This window comes from Ylistrum balloti, unplaced genomic scaffold (assembly GCF_031769215.1).
Source record: "Ylistrum balloti isolate Yb309-2 unplaced genomic scaffold, AGI_CSIRO_Ybal_v1 Utg371992, whole genome shotgun sequence".
NCBI lineage: Eukaryota > Metazoa > Mollusca > Bivalvia > Pectinida > Pectinidae > Ylistrum > Ylistrum balloti.
The window spans coordinates 7147-24991 of NW_026782971.1; the positions used below are offsets into that span (position 1 = coordinate 7147).

The 17845-nt window shown below is 37.0% G+C and overlaps 2 protein-coding genes across 2 annotated transcripts; both read right to left on the reverse strand.

Moving 5' to 3' along the window:
* Positions 1–2088: 2088 nt before the first annotated feature.
* On the reverse strand, positions 2089–2679 carry LOC132564115 (ras protein let-60-like). Its single transcript, XM_060228795.1, has one exon. The coding sequence runs from the start codon at positions 2677–2679 to the stop codon at positions 2089–2091; it is 591 nt and encodes a 196-aa protein (XP_060084778.1).
* Positions 2680–4519: 1840 nt separating this feature from the next.
* Positions 4520–10959, reverse strand: LOC132564116 (uncharacterized). The gene is given in 9 exon segments (XM_060228796.1): positions 4520–4743; positions 5654–5719; positions 6783–6854; positions 7337–7532; positions 7733–7857; positions 8218–8305; positions 8307–8345; positions 8594–8717; positions 9311–10959. Coding segments are annotated over 9 exon segments (2583 nt in total).
* Between the last annotated feature and the right edge of the window lie 6886 nt (positions 10960–17845).

Below are 17845 nucleotides of genomic sequence, written 5' to 3' on the forward strand. Positions count from 1 at the left end.
ATGTCTTGTTTTCTGTTCATATTTTGGTGAGACATGAAATTTCATAGTGCTGAAAAATGCTCCCTTTCAGGGTGTAATTAAATTTCTGTGAACATTTCATTGTATTTTCATGGTGTAAACCATATGAAAACACAAAATTACAATCTGACAATAGCAAATGATGTCAAATGAATGACAATTACATTCAGACTAAAATGAATAGTTTCTCTACTCCAAACTGCTCATAAGCCATTGGTAAAGCATGATCTCTTAGGTTATGGATAAACATTTATCCCTTTCAAGACATGGATGGGAACGTTTATTCATGACTCTAAGAGGCAATGCTTTATCCTAGGCATTTATGTGAGCTAAAAAGAACATAAAACATGAACGTGTCGAAATACTGTTACTTCATTGCAGCACAAAAGGCTCATCAGCCTTATCGGTCACCTGAGTTTGAAAATTAGTGTACTATATATAATTTTGGAAAATAGCAATTGATTCATCTTAACTGGAACTTTTATACCAAATTTCATCGCAATTGGTTTCTACTTACCAAAGTTATGGTAGTCACAAGGATCACTGATGATCAAGTTCACAATGTTTTACTTTACACTATTATTTTCTCTCTTTAAGTTCTAAGGACAGTAAAATTGCAAAGGGCAATAATTCTGGAAATAATCTCTAAATTGGTCTGAATTATCAAATTTGTCCGAGATAATATTACTACAAAGCTGCATACAAAGTTTCTTCCAAGTAGTTTGTTTTTACTTGCATTATTGTGTTCACAAGGTCAAAGTATAATACAACTATAAAGGGGAATAACTTGTAAATAATTTTTAAATCCGTCTGGTTATCAAACTCAACTGAGACCTTATTAATATAAAACTGCAAAACAAATTTCATAAAAAATCGGTTCAAAATTACTTAAATCATGTTCACAAGCTCTAAGTGTAATAAACCGCATGGGGACTAATTCTGTAAATAATCATTGATTCCATCCCTTTATAGAACTCATCCAAGATCTTATTGATATAAAGAGGTATACATAGTTTCATCAAGATTGGTTCATAATTACTTAAGTTATCCTGTTCAGGTGACCTAAAAAAACTAAATGGACTAGCATTATGTCCTCAAGACATCTGACCAACACAGAAACTTACAACATTCCAAAACAGAACCCAGAAGTACAAACTTTGTTGTCATCAAGAGAATTTTTTTTCTTCTATCATTGTAAGGTATATTACAACTTGGATTAAAATATCTTCATGGGAAACCATAGTGCCAATTGCAAATAATCGTCAATACAACAACCCAAACACAGAAGTAAAAAAAAATTCAGTAATCTGTATTAGAATGCATTATAAATGTTACATTAAGGAAGCACCAAGACCTTTCAAATTGTGTAGTCAAGTGATGATTCTTTGCAAAATAGTCATAGTATTAAACAGCTACAACGAGTGGAAATTGTCAGATCTTCTGCTTTCTGTGCCAAAATAGAAGTAACTAGAGTTGAAAATGCCTCTCCATTACCTCCGAGGTCTTAGCTGAAGTTTTCACATATTGTACAGTGAATTGCTTCTAAGTAAGAAATTAGTTTATCCACTCCCATATCACACATTTTCCAATAACAACAAGTTGGGCTGCCATTTTCTCCCAAAGAAGTTATTACTTCTACCACACACAAGTTCAATTACCTCATAATGTAAAGACACAATTCTTATAATGTAGGTACATGTAATTTTTAATTTGAAAACACAATTTTTGGATCTCTCAGTTGTTTAACTGAATATAAATGGAAATGATTAAATTATTTACAACAACACTGCAATCCTTTGTTCAAAACCCATCATTTCATCCATGACCTTTGAGCTAATATTGTAACCACGACGAAGAGTTAGCATATTATAACTGACACAAAACCTTATATTGTGTACATGACCTGAGAGTTAACTTTGTCCATGACGAAAGAGTTAACACATTAACCCTAACACAATCTCAATATTGTATCCCTTACATTGCTAACCCTTACATTGCTAACCCTAACACAAGTAATTTTCAACAATTTGTATTCTAACACATTAAAAGAAATGCTACATTGAGGAAGCACTAAGACCTTTCAAATTGTGTAGTCAAGTGATGGTTCCTTGCAAAAAGGTATGGTATTAAACAGCTACAGTGAGTGGAAATTGTCAGATCTTCTGCTTTCTGTGCCAAAATGGTAGTAACTAGAGCTGAAAATGCCTCCTCAACACCTTCTGATGTCTTAGCTGAAGTTTTCATATATTGTACACAGTGAGTTGCTGCTAAGTAAGAAATTAGTTCATCCACTCCCGAATCAACAGAAATGTCACATTGGTTACCAACAAATATCACTGGCACATCTTTAATCCTTCTTATAAATGCCATATCTTTTTCTACGTTCTCAACTGATATTTCTTCATGAAGATTGAATATATACAAAATTCCATCAGCTTTAACAATATTCTGCTGTCTCATAATGCTGAATTCATTCCTACCACTTGTATCAATCACTTCAATTGTACAACTTACACCATTAACTACACATTTTTTAGTGTACAAGTCTTCAATTGTAGGGTATATGTCTTCCACAAAATAATTCTGGACATATTGAATACACAAAGCGCTTTTTCCCACACCAGAACTTCCAATAACAACAAGCTTAAGTTGGGCTGCCATTTTCTCTCAAAGAAGTTATTACCTCTATCATGCAAGAGTTCAATTAGCTTATAATGTAAAGACACAATTCTTATAATGTATGTACATGTAATTTTTAATTTGAAAAAATTATAATTGGTTTATCTCTCAGTTGTTTAACTCAATATAAATGGAAATGATTCCTCTGCAATAATTAATTATTTACAGCAATATTTCAATTCCTTTGTTCAACATCCATCATTTCATCCGCGACCTTCGAGTTAACATTGTCTATGGCCTAAGAGTTAACATTGTGTTCGTGATCTAGGAGTTAACATTGTGTCCGTGATCTAAGAGTTAAGATTGAGTCCATGACCTAACAGTTCACATTGTGTTCGTGATCTAGGAGTTAACATTGTCCATTATCTAAGAGTTATCACTGTCCATGGTCTAAGAGTTATCACTGTCCATGGTCTAAGAGTTAACACTGTCCATGGTCTAAGAGTTAACACTGTCCATGGTCTAAGAGTTAACATTGTCCATAGTCTAAGAGTTAACATTGTCCGTTATCTAAGAGTTAACACTGTCCATGGTCTAAGAGTTAACACTGTCCATGGTCTAAGAGTTAACACTGTGTCCGTTATCTAAGAGTTAACATTGTGTCCGTGATCTAAGAGTTAACATTGTGTCCGTGATCTAAGAGTTAACATTGTCCATGGTCTAAGAGTTAACACTGTCCATGGTCTAAGAGTTCACATTGTGTCCGTGATCTAAGAGTTAACATTGTCCATGGTCTAAGAGTTAACATTGTGTCCGTGATCTAAGAGTTAACACTGTCCATGGTCTAAGAGTTAACACTGTCCATGGTCTAAGAGTTAACATTGTGTCCGTGATCTGAGAGTTAACATTGTCCATGGTCTAAGAGTTAACATTGTCCATGGTCTAAGAGTTAACATTGTGTCTAAGAGTTAACATTGTGTCCGTGATCTAGGAGTTAACATTGTGTCCGTGTTCTAAGAGTTAACACTGTCCATGGTCTAAGAGTTAACATTGTGTCCGTGATCTAAGAGTTAACATTGTGTCCGTGATCTAAGAGTTAACATTGTCCATGGTCTAAGAGTTAACATTGTGTCCATGGTCTAAGAGTTAACACTGTCCATGGTCTAAGAGTTAACACTGTGTCCGTGATCTAAGAGTTAACACTGTCCATGGTCTAAGAGTTAACACTGTCCATGGTCTAAGAGTTAACATTGTCCATGGTCTAAGAGTTAACATTGTGTCCGTGATCTAGGAGTTAACATTGTGTCCGTGGTCTAAGAGTTAACACTGTCCATGGTCTAAGAGTTAACACTGTCCATGGTCTAAGAGTTAACACTGTCCATGGTCTAAGAGTTAACACTGTCCATGGTCTAAGAGTTAACACTGTCCATGGTCTAAGAGTTAACACTGTCCATGGTCTAAGAGTTAACATATAAATACTGACACAAATCTTAAGATTTTTCCATGATCTAAAATGTTACTATTTCATCCATAACCTAAGAGCATATAAACATTGACACAAATCTTAAGATTTTTCCATGATCTAAGATGTAACTATTTTATCCACGACCTAAGAGTCAACATTGTGTTCAGGATGAAAGAATTAACATATAAAACTCAACACAAATCTTTCATTGTGTGCATGACCTAACATTTAACATATAAACACCGATACAAATCTCAACATTCCTCCATAACCCTTTCTCCATAATCCAAGGTAAGTGTTACTACTTTATCCATGGCCTAAGTGTTAACATATTATAACATTTTTCAATGACCCAAGATATTACTATTTCATCCATGACCTAAGAGTTTCTGATAGTTCATTTCTGATAGTCCATCGTTATCCTGTAGAGTACTTGGCATTTTTTAGCAGCATGTTTGAAACCTTCTTCTTTAATGTATCCCATTTTCTTCGGTGTAATTCTCCTTGGTTTTCTGCACTTTTCTTCACTGCCAGAAGACAGTGTTGTTGCGAAGGGCAAGTTTTTTTTATGGTCCCATCAAAATATGAGGAGAAGTATTTCTTGATCTCATTTTCTTCAACCTCGGTCCATTTCACTCTTACTGCCAATTGCAGTAAAAAAAAAAAAAAAAGAAAGTCAAAAGCATTTTCATGTATGAAGATAACTGCTATAAGAATGTTTTAAGGTTTTAATTTGGAATGGATTTGGTAGACAACACACTTTTAATGACAGTGAAACAGAACTCTCAGCAGGATGACTTACCAAATGGATAAAGATCAAACAACCTTCACCCTGGACCATTCATTGGTCACTTGACATAAAATGCCATTACAAAGTGTTCACAATGAAAGCGAACAGATCTCAGAGTTGGTCCTTAGATTATTATAAGCAACAATAACCATTGCACATCTGCACATGATAGCATAGAAAGTTCAAAACAATGGAGTTCAAGATAATCTAAACAGGGCCAAGGGGGCTTAATTGTCATCTGACCAAACTCCTGTGACCTTAAAGTATGCAAAGGTCATTGATATGAGGAAACTTTGTAGCACTCCAGCCTCGGTACCTACTACCCATATATAATTACCCTGGGCCTTTTGGTCCATGAGAAGATTGTTAAAGGTTTTACATATTTGACCCCTGTGACCTTGAAAGTAGGTCACGAGCATCCATACAAGTAAAATTTGTAGCACTCCATCCCTGGGTCTTTCGGTTATTGAGAAGATGTTTAAGTAAAAAGTTAACGCACAGCAGATGCAACATAGTTCATCTTGACCTTTCGGGTCAGATGACCTAAAATTGCTGACAGATTATGAAAGGGCACTAGCACAATCATGTAAGAGCAGCACATGTTTGGTTGAAATCTGATATCATATATATTTGAATTACTTAAAGGAAATTACAGACTTTCATGATTTTTGAACTCCTATAAATGTCAACGGATTTCATTGACATAAAGCATTGATACTGTATATCAAGTGGATATCTGGTATTAATTATTGAATATTTACCTTTCTGTGACTTCTTTTTCTGTGGTTGTTCACTAAAGGAATCTACCATGCCAGATAGTTCCCAATCTGTTTGGTTAAGAGAAGAGAAGGGGAAATCAGTTAGCTACAAACTTTTTAACATCTTTTTTTTTTTCATTGGTCTAAAGTCTAAAGAGGAGAGGTTTAATTGTGGGGCAGTTCTGTTCACAGGGTGTTTAAAAGTCTCCATATTGGATTTTTTGTTGCAGGAAACAACAATTTAACCATTAAATCCAAATCATGAAGAAAAACTATGAATAAATAATTTATCGTATTGCGTCATATGGATTTATTTCAAATTAAACATCACTTTAAAAATGTTGTTTCTTCTGTCATACAACAGTGCACAATACTCATAAAAGCTGATTACTTAAAGCAATACATTCAAATTTTCCAAATAAACTCAAAAGTCACAGATTTTATAATTTGTGTTAGCCTGTGGAACCTCTGGCAAGACTTCTTCAGATGTCATTTGGTTTATCACGTCAAGATTTAATTAAATGGACCAATGTCAGCACCTAGGGATTTTCTAAATAAGCATCAGTGGGGCATGGCCCAGTCGAAATTGGCAAAATGTTTTGAGGATATCATGTGTACAGTGTGTACACAGCTCTTCTGTAATGACCCCTACTATAATTATACAAATATTGCACCTCACTCAATTGACTAAATGAGATTCAATTTATGAATGTAAAGAACATAACTGATAATTTCCATGTCAGATTTGGCTGTTTCATTAATTTGTGCCGTAATGTGAAATTTGACATGATTTTGACCATTGTATGGTCAAGGACATCCATTTAACTTTGCGGTGTACCAAATGTACAGAAATGCACGCATAATGCCCATCAAATTATTATCAGTTTCCATTTCATCAATCTATTTTACAACAAAGGTGATCAGATACATGGCTTGGTCCAAATACTTTTTCACTGATAACTTGTTAACACATATAATCAACTCTGCCTTCTAGTTTCTACACATGGTAATTTAATGCCAGTACTGCTATGTAAATCTCGAAAGCATACCCCAGTACATATATGTTAAGTTCGTATCACTTAACTTTTTATGATAATTGAAAATGTGGGGAGGCGAGAAAAGCAATACGAACCATCAAGATGGGAATCTGAAGCAGTTGCATCGGTGTCTCCTCCCTTGCTCTCATGGATAGACTCTTCAAGTTCTACAGGTAACAAAATATCAAGTTCCATTATAAAATTCTAGTACTATCAACTTATTGTTCTGTATCTATTAAAGACAAAAATATCCTCATATTTGGAATATTGTACAAGGCATACAATATTCACAACACCTTTTAATAATCTTCAGCAAGATCTAAGTTTTAACAAACTAATGCTTTATCACTTGACCAGAGCTACCCAATATCACTGTGGAACAACAATCAATGTTTCTTTGCTTGATGATTTTGTTACACTTATTCAAATTGTAAATTTTATTTTGCACAGACATGAAACTATTTAAAGTATATATAACAATATCAGTGGAACATTATATAATGAATTGGGACCTGACAGGACAGACAAGACAGGGGCAATGTTTAATGCCCCAGCTATTTAGCTGTCTATATGTGAATCATACATGGAGTGAAGTAGATTTGAGTAAAAAAGTAGGAATTGCAAACAAGTATATTTTCAAGTCACATACCTTCAAACTGGATTTCTGATAATTTCTTGTTAGCATATTTGCCAACAAGGTTGTGTTCTTGCATCAGCATTAATTTGGCAATATCTATTCTTTCTACTAGACCAGAAGTCTGGCGATAAAATGCATCATGGACCTTTTGTGTGTGCCCCAAGTGATTACAAACGTTTTTCAGTTGCTGTGAATCCAAACTTAATGCCTGAAAATAAAACAATATATTAATTATAAGAATTTGCTGATGCCCTTAATAAGTTATATATTACCCTCTTGTTTGCAATACATAGAATTAATGACTGTAAAATGAGTGAAATGAAATTGACATTTAATACAACTTTAACAAAAGAAAACAACGCTAGGTTTCTTGCTCGTTTATTTAATCATAATGTAATAGATAATTACCTGTGCGATTGTTGCTGTCTGCTTGCGAAGATTAGTTGCATATATTCTCTGAGGGCTCACAAGTTTAACCTCTGGTCTCAATTTGACTTCTTCTAAAGCATCACCTGCCCGGATCACAGAAGTACCTCAAAAAATAATTTGAAAAATGATCAAATACAACAAAACTAATCCGTTTTTCAGGTACAATTCTTTATTTTTGTTCAGATTGTAACTGCCATGTTTTAAAGTTTTTATGCCATGCCAAAAAGAATCTATTAAAAGAATTCACCTATTTAAAATGTTTAGTCTCTTTGCCAGGAAATGTTTAAATATATGCAGGTTGCATTCAGCACATCCACATAAGTAACATGGTGTCAGTGGCATTAAAACCTGACATCTTTTAGCAGAAAAATAATGTTAAGCTCAAATAGATTTCAGTAACAATAAATTTTGGTTTCATAGCACTTGGATATCATGACATGATTTTATATATTAAATCTATTTACCTTTATTTGCAAAGATATAAGGGTTTTCTTTGTTAATCACTCCTTTTTTTCTTTTTTCAGAATCTGCAAGAAAGGCAAGTGTTTTTCTACGTTTCTTTAGGAATCAAAAGTGGGACTCCTCTTCCAGTCTGATAAATAAAAAAATTTTGTCAATTAGCTTTTACAGGTTACTATCTTTTATTTTTCCACATGTGAAGAATGAGATGTCATGCACAGTATACTACTGCCATTATGTTCAATCAAAAGGTATATGCATGAACTTAAAAGGTGTTGTGGATATTCCAGGGTAGTTTAAAGCTAGTAAAAAATACGAGCAAGTTACAACAGCAAACCATGTTAATCTTCTCCAGTATGACTGAATGATCAACCAACTCACTTTGCCTCTGATTTCAACAAGCTCTTGATTCTCTAAAAGCATCTTTTCAAACTCTGTCAAGTCTTTCCTAAGTGCTGCATCAGCCTCATCCACCGACTTGGACCTTCTATAGTAGGCATCAACTCTGAAAAATGCATCAATATAGCAACTATTTTTTACATGCAAAATAGAACCGAATAAAAGAATGCAATCCATTTTTTGGTAGAAATGTACTTGTTAATACAGGGTTCATACAGGAATATTGCTATAATAGTTTAAGACCCTCACAAATTTTAGACATCTATACAAGACAACAAAATTAACAGTTTCATATACATTTTGACATTTTGTGTGCAAATACGGAAATAACCCTATAGGCAAAAGCCGCTGTTTCTTTTTTAATCCATAGCTTAGAGGTCAAAAACTCACTAAGCATGGCAAGAATTTATACAGAAACTATAATTAATGCATATTTCATCAAATTCAAGGCCAATTTTCACAAATTCAAGGCCTTAATGTAAATTTAAGGCCATTTAAGGCTTTTTCACTATTATCAGGGATTTTCAAGGATAAGCTCTGTTTTGTTTTAGGGCAATTTAAAACCCTGAATTATTCAATTTTTCAATCATTTGGGAGGTCTTCTTTAATATGTAAAATAAGTATTTCTGCAATAAGATTTACTATATTTTTATCGTAGTAATTAATTTTAGGATCAATTATAAAAAAATACATATGTACCTTAGACTCTCCAATTCACCAGGACGCCTCCGGTTATATACCATAAGTCTCACTGCAGTCAAAACAGCTACCTCTCTGTAGAATGCCTCATTGATAGTGCTTTGGTCCAGATCTAAATCTTGCAGTTGCGTGACAAGGTAGGATGCCAGTTTCACAATATCATCAGGAATTGGCAGAGGTGACAATTTATTGAAATGCCTTTCTTCCAATGTAACACGCACAATTTTGGAAACTTTGACACTCCATTCCATTTGGAGTAAACGAAGGAAGTCTGTCGCTGCCTCTTTAGCCTTTACATTACTTTCCTTAATGGCAAGGCCCAGTTTTGCTGACGCCAAACGTGTAAGGTCATATCCAAGTTTCAATGCGGTACTGGGATTTTTCAATTCCTCATTTTCATCTTCATGACAGGCTTTCAGGGAGCACTGGACAACACTATCAAAATATGCAGGATTCAAAAACTCATCCATTGTTGCATTTTCAAGTCCAGAAGATTCTTGTAGTAAAAGCAAAAGTCTAGCAGCAAGTCTCATCCTAAAACTTGTAAACCCTCTACTCCTCAATTTATTACCAATGTTTTTTACCAGCCAAATATCTCCAAGAGCCACTATTAATCGGTCATTCTGTGCAACTGATGTGATGTTGTCTCTTGTCATGGATGGGAACAAGGTTTTTTCCAGTTTTTTTGATGCATGTGAAGAGAGCTTCCCAGTCATCACCTTTGACTGAATGATTGCAAGGCCCTTATTGAATGAATTACTTGCACTCTGGTTCTTTTGATCTGCACACGGACAAGCAGCATTGTGTTTAGTAATACTTTGCAGTGTAATCCACTCCTCACACAATGGGCATGGCCCATGCTTGGATACATCAAATACTGATGTTTCTGTTCTACGCGAAAGAACAATTTCACCTTTTTTTTCACTTAAAGCCTTGGAGTTGTGAAAATTGTTTCCCTTATTGCAAAGAATGGTCTGTTTCTTACGCAGCTGTGTCTTTATTTGTTTGGAAGATGGATCATTACTATCTATTTTCCTTTTCATATCCACCATATCTATCACTTCTTTTTCGTTTCTGTGTTTGTGTTCAAAGTGTGTTTGCATGTTAGTCATCAACTTGTGGCAGAAATAACAGGCATTTTTTCTATCGTATGTCCTCCCATGTTTTGAGCTATTATTTGAATTCTTTTGGAATTTCAAGGTGTAGATATTTGGACATTTAATGTCAAATATGTAACTGTCTGGATTTTTCAATGTGGCTGAATCCTGAATGTCTCCATCTTCCGAATGAGTCTCTATATCTGGTTCAGTCTCCTGGCAAGCTTTAGGGAGAGACTTTAAGATTCTGGTTGTCTTAAGTCGAAAATGTGATGCAGTCTCCAAAACTTCATCTGTATCAGCACTACAATGCATAGGAGCAAGTTTGGTTGCTTCAACTGGTGCACTACACGATGAACCATTTGAGAAGGCTGTTCCTTCATCGTAAACATCTGACATTTCTTCACTATCTGTGTAATCATCACTTTCAGGGCAATAGTCTATATCATTGCAATCAGAAATGTCACTGTCTTCATCTTTCGGACAGTCAGTATCCAGTATCTGCTTAAAAGGAGACAAGACTGTGAGAAGTTCATCCTTACCCACGGACATGCAAGAGTCCTTAGCGGGAGACAAGACAGTGAGGACTGCGTCATTTTCTACCAACATGTGAGGGTCCTCAGAGGGAGACAAGACTGTGAGGACTGTGTCTTTATCCGCTGACATGTGAGGGTCATCAGAGGGAGACAAGACTGTGAGGACTGTGTCTTTATCCGCTGACAAGTGAGGGTCTTCAGAGGGAGTCAAGACTGTGAGGACTGCGTCATTTTCCACCAACATGTGAGGATCCTCAGAGGGAGACAAGACTGCAAAGACTGTGTCATTTTCCACCAACATGTGCGGGTCCTCAGAGGGAGACAAGACTGTGAGGACTGTGTCTTTATCCGCTGACAAGTGAGGGTCCTCAGAGGGAGACAAGACTGTGAGGACTGCGTCATTTTCAACCAACATGTGAGGGTCCTCAGAGGGAGACAAGACTGTGAGGACTGTGTCTTTATCCACGGACAATAGAGGGTCATTATCCACAGACATGTGAGGGTCCTCAGAGGGAGACAAGACTGTGAGGACTGTGTCTTTATCCACTGACAAGTGAGGGTCCTCAGAGGGAGACAAGACTGTGAGGACTGCGTCATTTTCCACCAACATGTGAGGGTCCTCAGAGGGAGACAAGACTGTGAGGACTGTGTCTTTATCCACCGACAAGTGAGGGTCATTCTCCACAGATATGTGAGGGTCCTCAGAGGGAGACAAGACTGTGAGGACTCTGTCTTTATCCACTGACAAGTGAGGGTCCTCAGAGGGAGACAAGACTGTGAGGACTGTGTCATTTTCCACCAACATGTGAGGGTCCTCAGAGGGAGACAAGACTGTGAGGACTGTGTCTTTATCCGCCGACAAGTGAGGGTCATTATCCACAGACATGTGAGGGTCCTCAGAGGGAGACAAGACTGTGAGGACTGTGTCTTTATCCGCTGACAAGTGAGGGTCCTCAGAGGGAGACAAGACTGTGAGGACTGCGTCATTTTCCACCAACATGCGAGGGTCCTCAGAGGGAGACAAGACTGTGAGGACTGTGTCTTTATCCACCTACAAGTGAGGGTCATTCTCCACAGATATGTGAGGGTCCTCAGAGGGAGTCAAGACTGTGAGGACTGCGTCATTTTCCACCAACATGTGAGGGTCCTCAGAGGGAGACAAGACTGTGAGGACTGTGTCATTTTCCACCAACATGTGAGGGTCCTCAGAGGGAGACAAGACTGTGAGGACTGTGTCTTTATCCGCCGACAAGTGAGGGTCCTCAGAGGGAGACAAGACTGTGAGGACTGCTTCATTTTCCACCAACATGTGAGGGTCCTCAGAGGGAGACAAGACTGTGAGGACTGCGTCATTTTCCACCAACATGTGAGGGTCCTCAGAGGGAGACAAGACTGTGAGGACTGCGTCATTTTCCACCAACATGTGAGGGTCCTCAGAGGGAGACAAGACTGTGAGGACTGTGTCATTTTCCACCAACATGTGAGGGTCCACAGAGGGAGACAGACAAGACTGTGAGGACTGTGTCATTTTCCACCAACATGTGAGGGTCCTCAGAGGGAGACAAGACTGTGAGGACTCTGTCTTTATCCGCTGACATGTGAGGGTCCTCAGAGGGAGACAAGACTGTGAGGACTGTGTCTTTATCCACTGACAAGTGAGGGTCCTCAGAGGGAGACAAGACTGTGAGGACTGTGTCTTTATCCGCTGACAAGTGAGGGTCTTCAGAGGGAGACAAGACTGTGAGGACTGCGTCATTTTCCACCAACATGTGAGGGTCCTCAGAGGGAGACAAGACTGTGAGGACTGTGTCTTTATCCACCTACAAGTGATGTAGGGTCTGTGAGGATGTCTCAGACATGTGAGGGTCCTCAGAGGGAGACAAGACTGTGAGGACTGCGTCATTTTCCACCAACATGTGAGGGTCCTCAGAGGGAGACAAGACTGTGAGGACTGTGTCTTTATCCACCGACAAGTGAGGGTCATTCTCCACAGATATGTGAGGGTCCTCAGAGGGAGACAAGACTGCGAGGACTGTATCTTTATCCGCCGACAAGTGAGGGTCATTCTCCACAGATATGTGAGGGTCCTCAGAGGGAGTCAAGACTGTGAGGACTGTGTCATTTTCCACCAACATGTGAGGGTCCTCAGAGGGAGACAAGACTGTAAGGACTGTGTCATTTTCCACCAACATGTGAGGGTCCTCAGAGGGAGACAAGACTGTGAGGACTGTGTCTTTATCCGCCGACAAGTGAGGGTCATTCTCAACAGATATGCGAGGATCCTCAGAGGGAGTCAAGACTGTGAGGACTGCGTCATTTTCCACCAACATGTGAGGGTCCTCAGAGGGAGACAAGACTGTGAGGACTGCGTCATTTTCCACCAACATGTGAGGGTCCTCAGAGGGAGACAAGACTGTGAGGACTGTGTCTTTATCCGCCGACAAGTGAGGGTCATTCTCAACAGACGTGTGAGGGTCCTCAGAGGGAGTCAAGACTGTGACCTCCTCCAGTGCCAAAGTTATGTCTTTATGAAATTTTTCAAGCAATTCATACTTCCTTTTGATTTTCAGCTTACCTGAAATATAATAAAATTTATTAGTATTGCAAAATATGTTATTGCGATTTTATATGTATTTTAGTAAATTTTATATAATACATGTTTTCTGGTTAAAACCAATCTGAATATGTGTTGGACACTTGTTTCAGATGTTGTGCCTTTCTGTTATTGAATAAAACATATTTGAAGGTTTTAATATCTTCTACCTTTTTGACCTTAAAATTGGGTCAAGGTCATCCACATTAACAAATTTGATAGACATTGACCATGCAATGGTATTTGTGAAATACCATGCCTCCTGGCCTTCCAGAACTTAAGAATTTTTTTAAAAGTTTGTTAACAAAAATAGCAGTTTTGCATTTTTGGCCCCTATCGAGGACCGGAAGTTGATATTTTACACAAAAATGTTCAATTAGAGCTGCTATTTATTGATGTTAGGGCTAAAATTGCATATGACGTCATGGTGGCCATTTTCTTTTTTTCAACGAAATTAAAAATATAACCAAATGAGAGGGGACATCTGGGGAAAACAATGCCATATTTTCATTGAGGAACACCCTTTGGTTTTCTTTTAGAACAAGTTTTATGAAATTGGCTGGCCTTTTCAAAAGATCAGAGGAATTTTTCAAAATAGTGTACAACGAAAACGGTAGGTGATACAGAACAAGAGATCCTAGAGGGATCTTGGCGCCCAACATTTGAGGATCTGTTTTCAGTTCTTGAAGATTTGTTTATTTTTTTTTGTTTGTTACAGGTGTTGTAAATGTTCATGAACTGGTCTTCATTGAATGTACTCAATGATGGCACAAGATATTTTTATTAAGCACCTATTAGCAAATATCATTTGAAAAAGATCCCAAAGTATCATTAGATAGCAGTCAGTTACAGGTGGATAATGGACAATATGCTTGTGCTGTATTACTGTCGACATCCAAGATGGCTGCCTGTGGGCCACCTTGATTTCAAATCAGTCCAAAAAAGGTACAATGCACAACTAGGGACCAAGGGAAACCAATATCTATGAAATATCAGAAGGATCCATCCAGTACTTCCTCAGATATAGCAGTAACAAGATTTTACTCTCAAAATCCAAGATGGCTGCCTGTCAGCCACCTTGATTTCGGATCAGTCCAAAAAGGTATAATGCACAACTTGGAACCAAAGGGAACCTGCATATGAAATTTGAGAAAGATCCATCCAGTACTTTCCAAGAAATAGCAGTAACAAACTTTTACTTCCAAAATCCAAGATGGCTGCCTGTCTGCTATCTTAAATTTGAATCAGTCCAAAAAAGGTACAATGCACAACTAGGGACTAAACGGAAACTGCATATGAAATTTGAGAAAGATCTATCCAGTACTTTCCAAGAAATAGCAGTAACAAACTTTTACATCCAAAATCCAAGATGGCCACCTGTCGGCCATCTTGAATTCGAAATAGTCCAAAAAAGGTACAATGCACAACTAGGGACCAAGGGGAAACTGCATATGAAATTTGAGAAAGATCCATCCAGTACTTTTCTAGAAATAGCGGTAACAAACTTTTACTTCCAAAATCCAAGATGGCCACCTGTCGGCCATCTTGAATGCGAATCAGAAAAGGTACAATGCACAACTAGGGACCAAGGGGAACCTGCATATGAAATTTTAGAAAGATCCATCCAGTACCTTTCCAGAAATAGCGGTAACAAGAATTGTTTACGGACGGACGGACGGACGGACCACGGACCACGGATGCAGGGCGATTTGAATAACCCATCATCTATTAGATGGTGGGCTAAAAATATACGGGGCAATTGGGTCCCCATGATGGCAGCCCCTCTTGATATCGAGGAAAGATAAGAGATTACCACCTTGATTAATTGCTGACATTGAATTATTATGGAAAGTTTTTATCCAACTATCATGCCTTTTATTAAAGTTATTTGGATAAATGAAGTGAATAAATTTATTCAAACTGAAAACTTTATATAAAACTTTTATCTGTTTAAAATGAGACTATAATTTAGAAATATACTTTAAAATTGTTCTATACTTTAAAATTACTTAGTATTTACAAAAAAGTAGAAAATATCCTACCTATTTCTTCTTGTTCTTATTTTAATCATCCAGTAACCAGTCTTCGTTCGCCTGAATAGATTTGTTCATCGATAACAGTAGTGAAAAATCCAAGATGGCGACCGAGGATATCAGTCAGGTATAGGCTCTTATCCGGCAATAAGCCCACCCCCTACTCTTGACTCAATTTCATGCACAGGCCCCCTGGGCTTATTGGCGGAGAAATACGGTAATCTTATAATTGGTTAGAATTAGCCGCTAACTGGTACTACAAGTTTTTGGAACAAGACATGGCAGATAAAACTCAATTTAGATGTCCCGTCAAAAATTCCTTTCCTTGCAAAAATTACAAAAGTGCTCTTATACTTATTTAGTTCAGCACTGTAAACAGTGTTCATTTGTATAAATCAAAGAAAGTGGTAGTCACCTATATGTAGTTACTTGTTGACACCACTGGATGTCTCAACAGGCTATAATTACATAAGGCGTTATATTAGGCTTTACGCTTACATAGGATTTCACGTAGAGCGACTCATGACATGTAAGGGACGCTTGTCATGCGCAGTAAATTATTTCTTAATACCTGACCATAAACGTAGCTTTGTATTGGCTAAAGTCTCGTAAATCTTAATTTGATTGGTCAATCGGACTTCTCATCATTTTGGGGTATACTAGAGTTTCCAAGGTTGAGCTGCGTCACTCTGAATGCAGCACTCAAGAACAAAGCATATTGGAAACCAAAGAAATCTCTTTTTATACTTCAGTCTCGTCGATATTCCCGTAAAAACGTCATCACACAACTTCTAATATCTTGACCAAAATTTTAAAAATTTAGAACTTTATCTATAAAACTCCAACTAACAGAATCAAAGGCTTTCTCAAAGTCAATAATCAAAAGCATACCTGGAATAAGGTGTTCCTCAGCATAATGCATAATGTCATATACTAGTCTTGAGTTTTCCCCTATAAATCTGCCTGAAATAAATCCTGACTGGTCTAAATTTATTAATTTATCTAACACTGATTTCATTCTTTGAGCAATTGAACCAGATGCAATTTTATAAACAATATTTCGAAGACAGATAGGTCTCCAGTTTTTCAGAAATTGTCTTGGTTTATCTCCCTTTGGTAAACATGTGATAATTCTCTGTCTTTGTGTTATTGATAGCTTTCCCTGACCATATCCAAAATTAATAGATCTTACTACAAATTTTCCTAATTGTTTCCAAAAAACCTTAAAAATTTCTGCTGTAAATCGGTCTGACCCAGGGCTTTTATTATTCTTCATATGTTTCCAAGTATGCGATGCTTCAGTATATGTAATATTTCCTTCTAACAATAAAGATTCTGCATTGTTTAATTTTGGAACGTTAAAATTAGATAAAAGCTGGTTTAAATCTACATCTTCAAAACTGCATTCACTAGAATATAGCTGTTCATAAAATATTATTTCACTCAAAATGTCTTCCTGTTTTCTTCTTACTTCCCCATTTTCTATTTCTATCACAGGGGTAATCTTTGAGATGAAATTTCTGTTCTCCAAGTTTAAAAAATAATTAGTAGGTTTTTCCCCCTCTTCAATCCATTTTGTTTTTGATCTTAAAATATTACCCTTGATTTTAGATGTTCTTATATTCTCTAACTCTTCCTTTTTCACTAGTAATTCTTCTAGATTAAATCAGAGACGTATATAACACATATGTGTTATATACGTCTCTGACTAAATTGATTAATATCAATATTATTTTCAAGTTATCTATAGATTTTATATTAGTGCTTTCTTCTTCCACTTGCAGATTTTTCTTATAAGATGAAAATGAAATTGTTTTTCCTCTGATTTCAAAGAGTAGGGTCTCTAGAAAAAGCTGATCATTAAGTTATTGCAAAGTTAGTAACACAGCTATCACCATTAAACCTACAAACGATTATACTATCTGTAGTGCTGGAGACTTCGACGTGTTAAACATTGGTATCATATTACAATCAAACAGAAAGCTAACCTGTCAAGTGACAGCTTCACGAATTCTGCATCAGTTTTCAGTCCAATTTCTTGATTCATGGTTCGCCATCTATCAATCTCTTATCTCATGTATATATTCTCACATATCCCCTCTTCTGGTTTAATTCCATCCTCTTACGTTTCCGTGTGCTGTCAATTTGTCAAATAATTCCTAGGACCTCGTCGTCTTTTCGTGTCTGTACCCGCCATATTGTTTCTCTTCACACGCAGGCGCAGCATCAACGAAGACTGAGACCACATTTTTTTTTATATAACAATCAAATTTGAT

Excerpts from the sequence above, each read along its gene's own strand:
- LOC132564115 (XM_060228795.1), bottom strand. The coding sequence starts at position 2,679 with ATGGCAGCCCAACTTAAGCTTGTTGTTATTGGAAGTTCTGGTGTGGGA.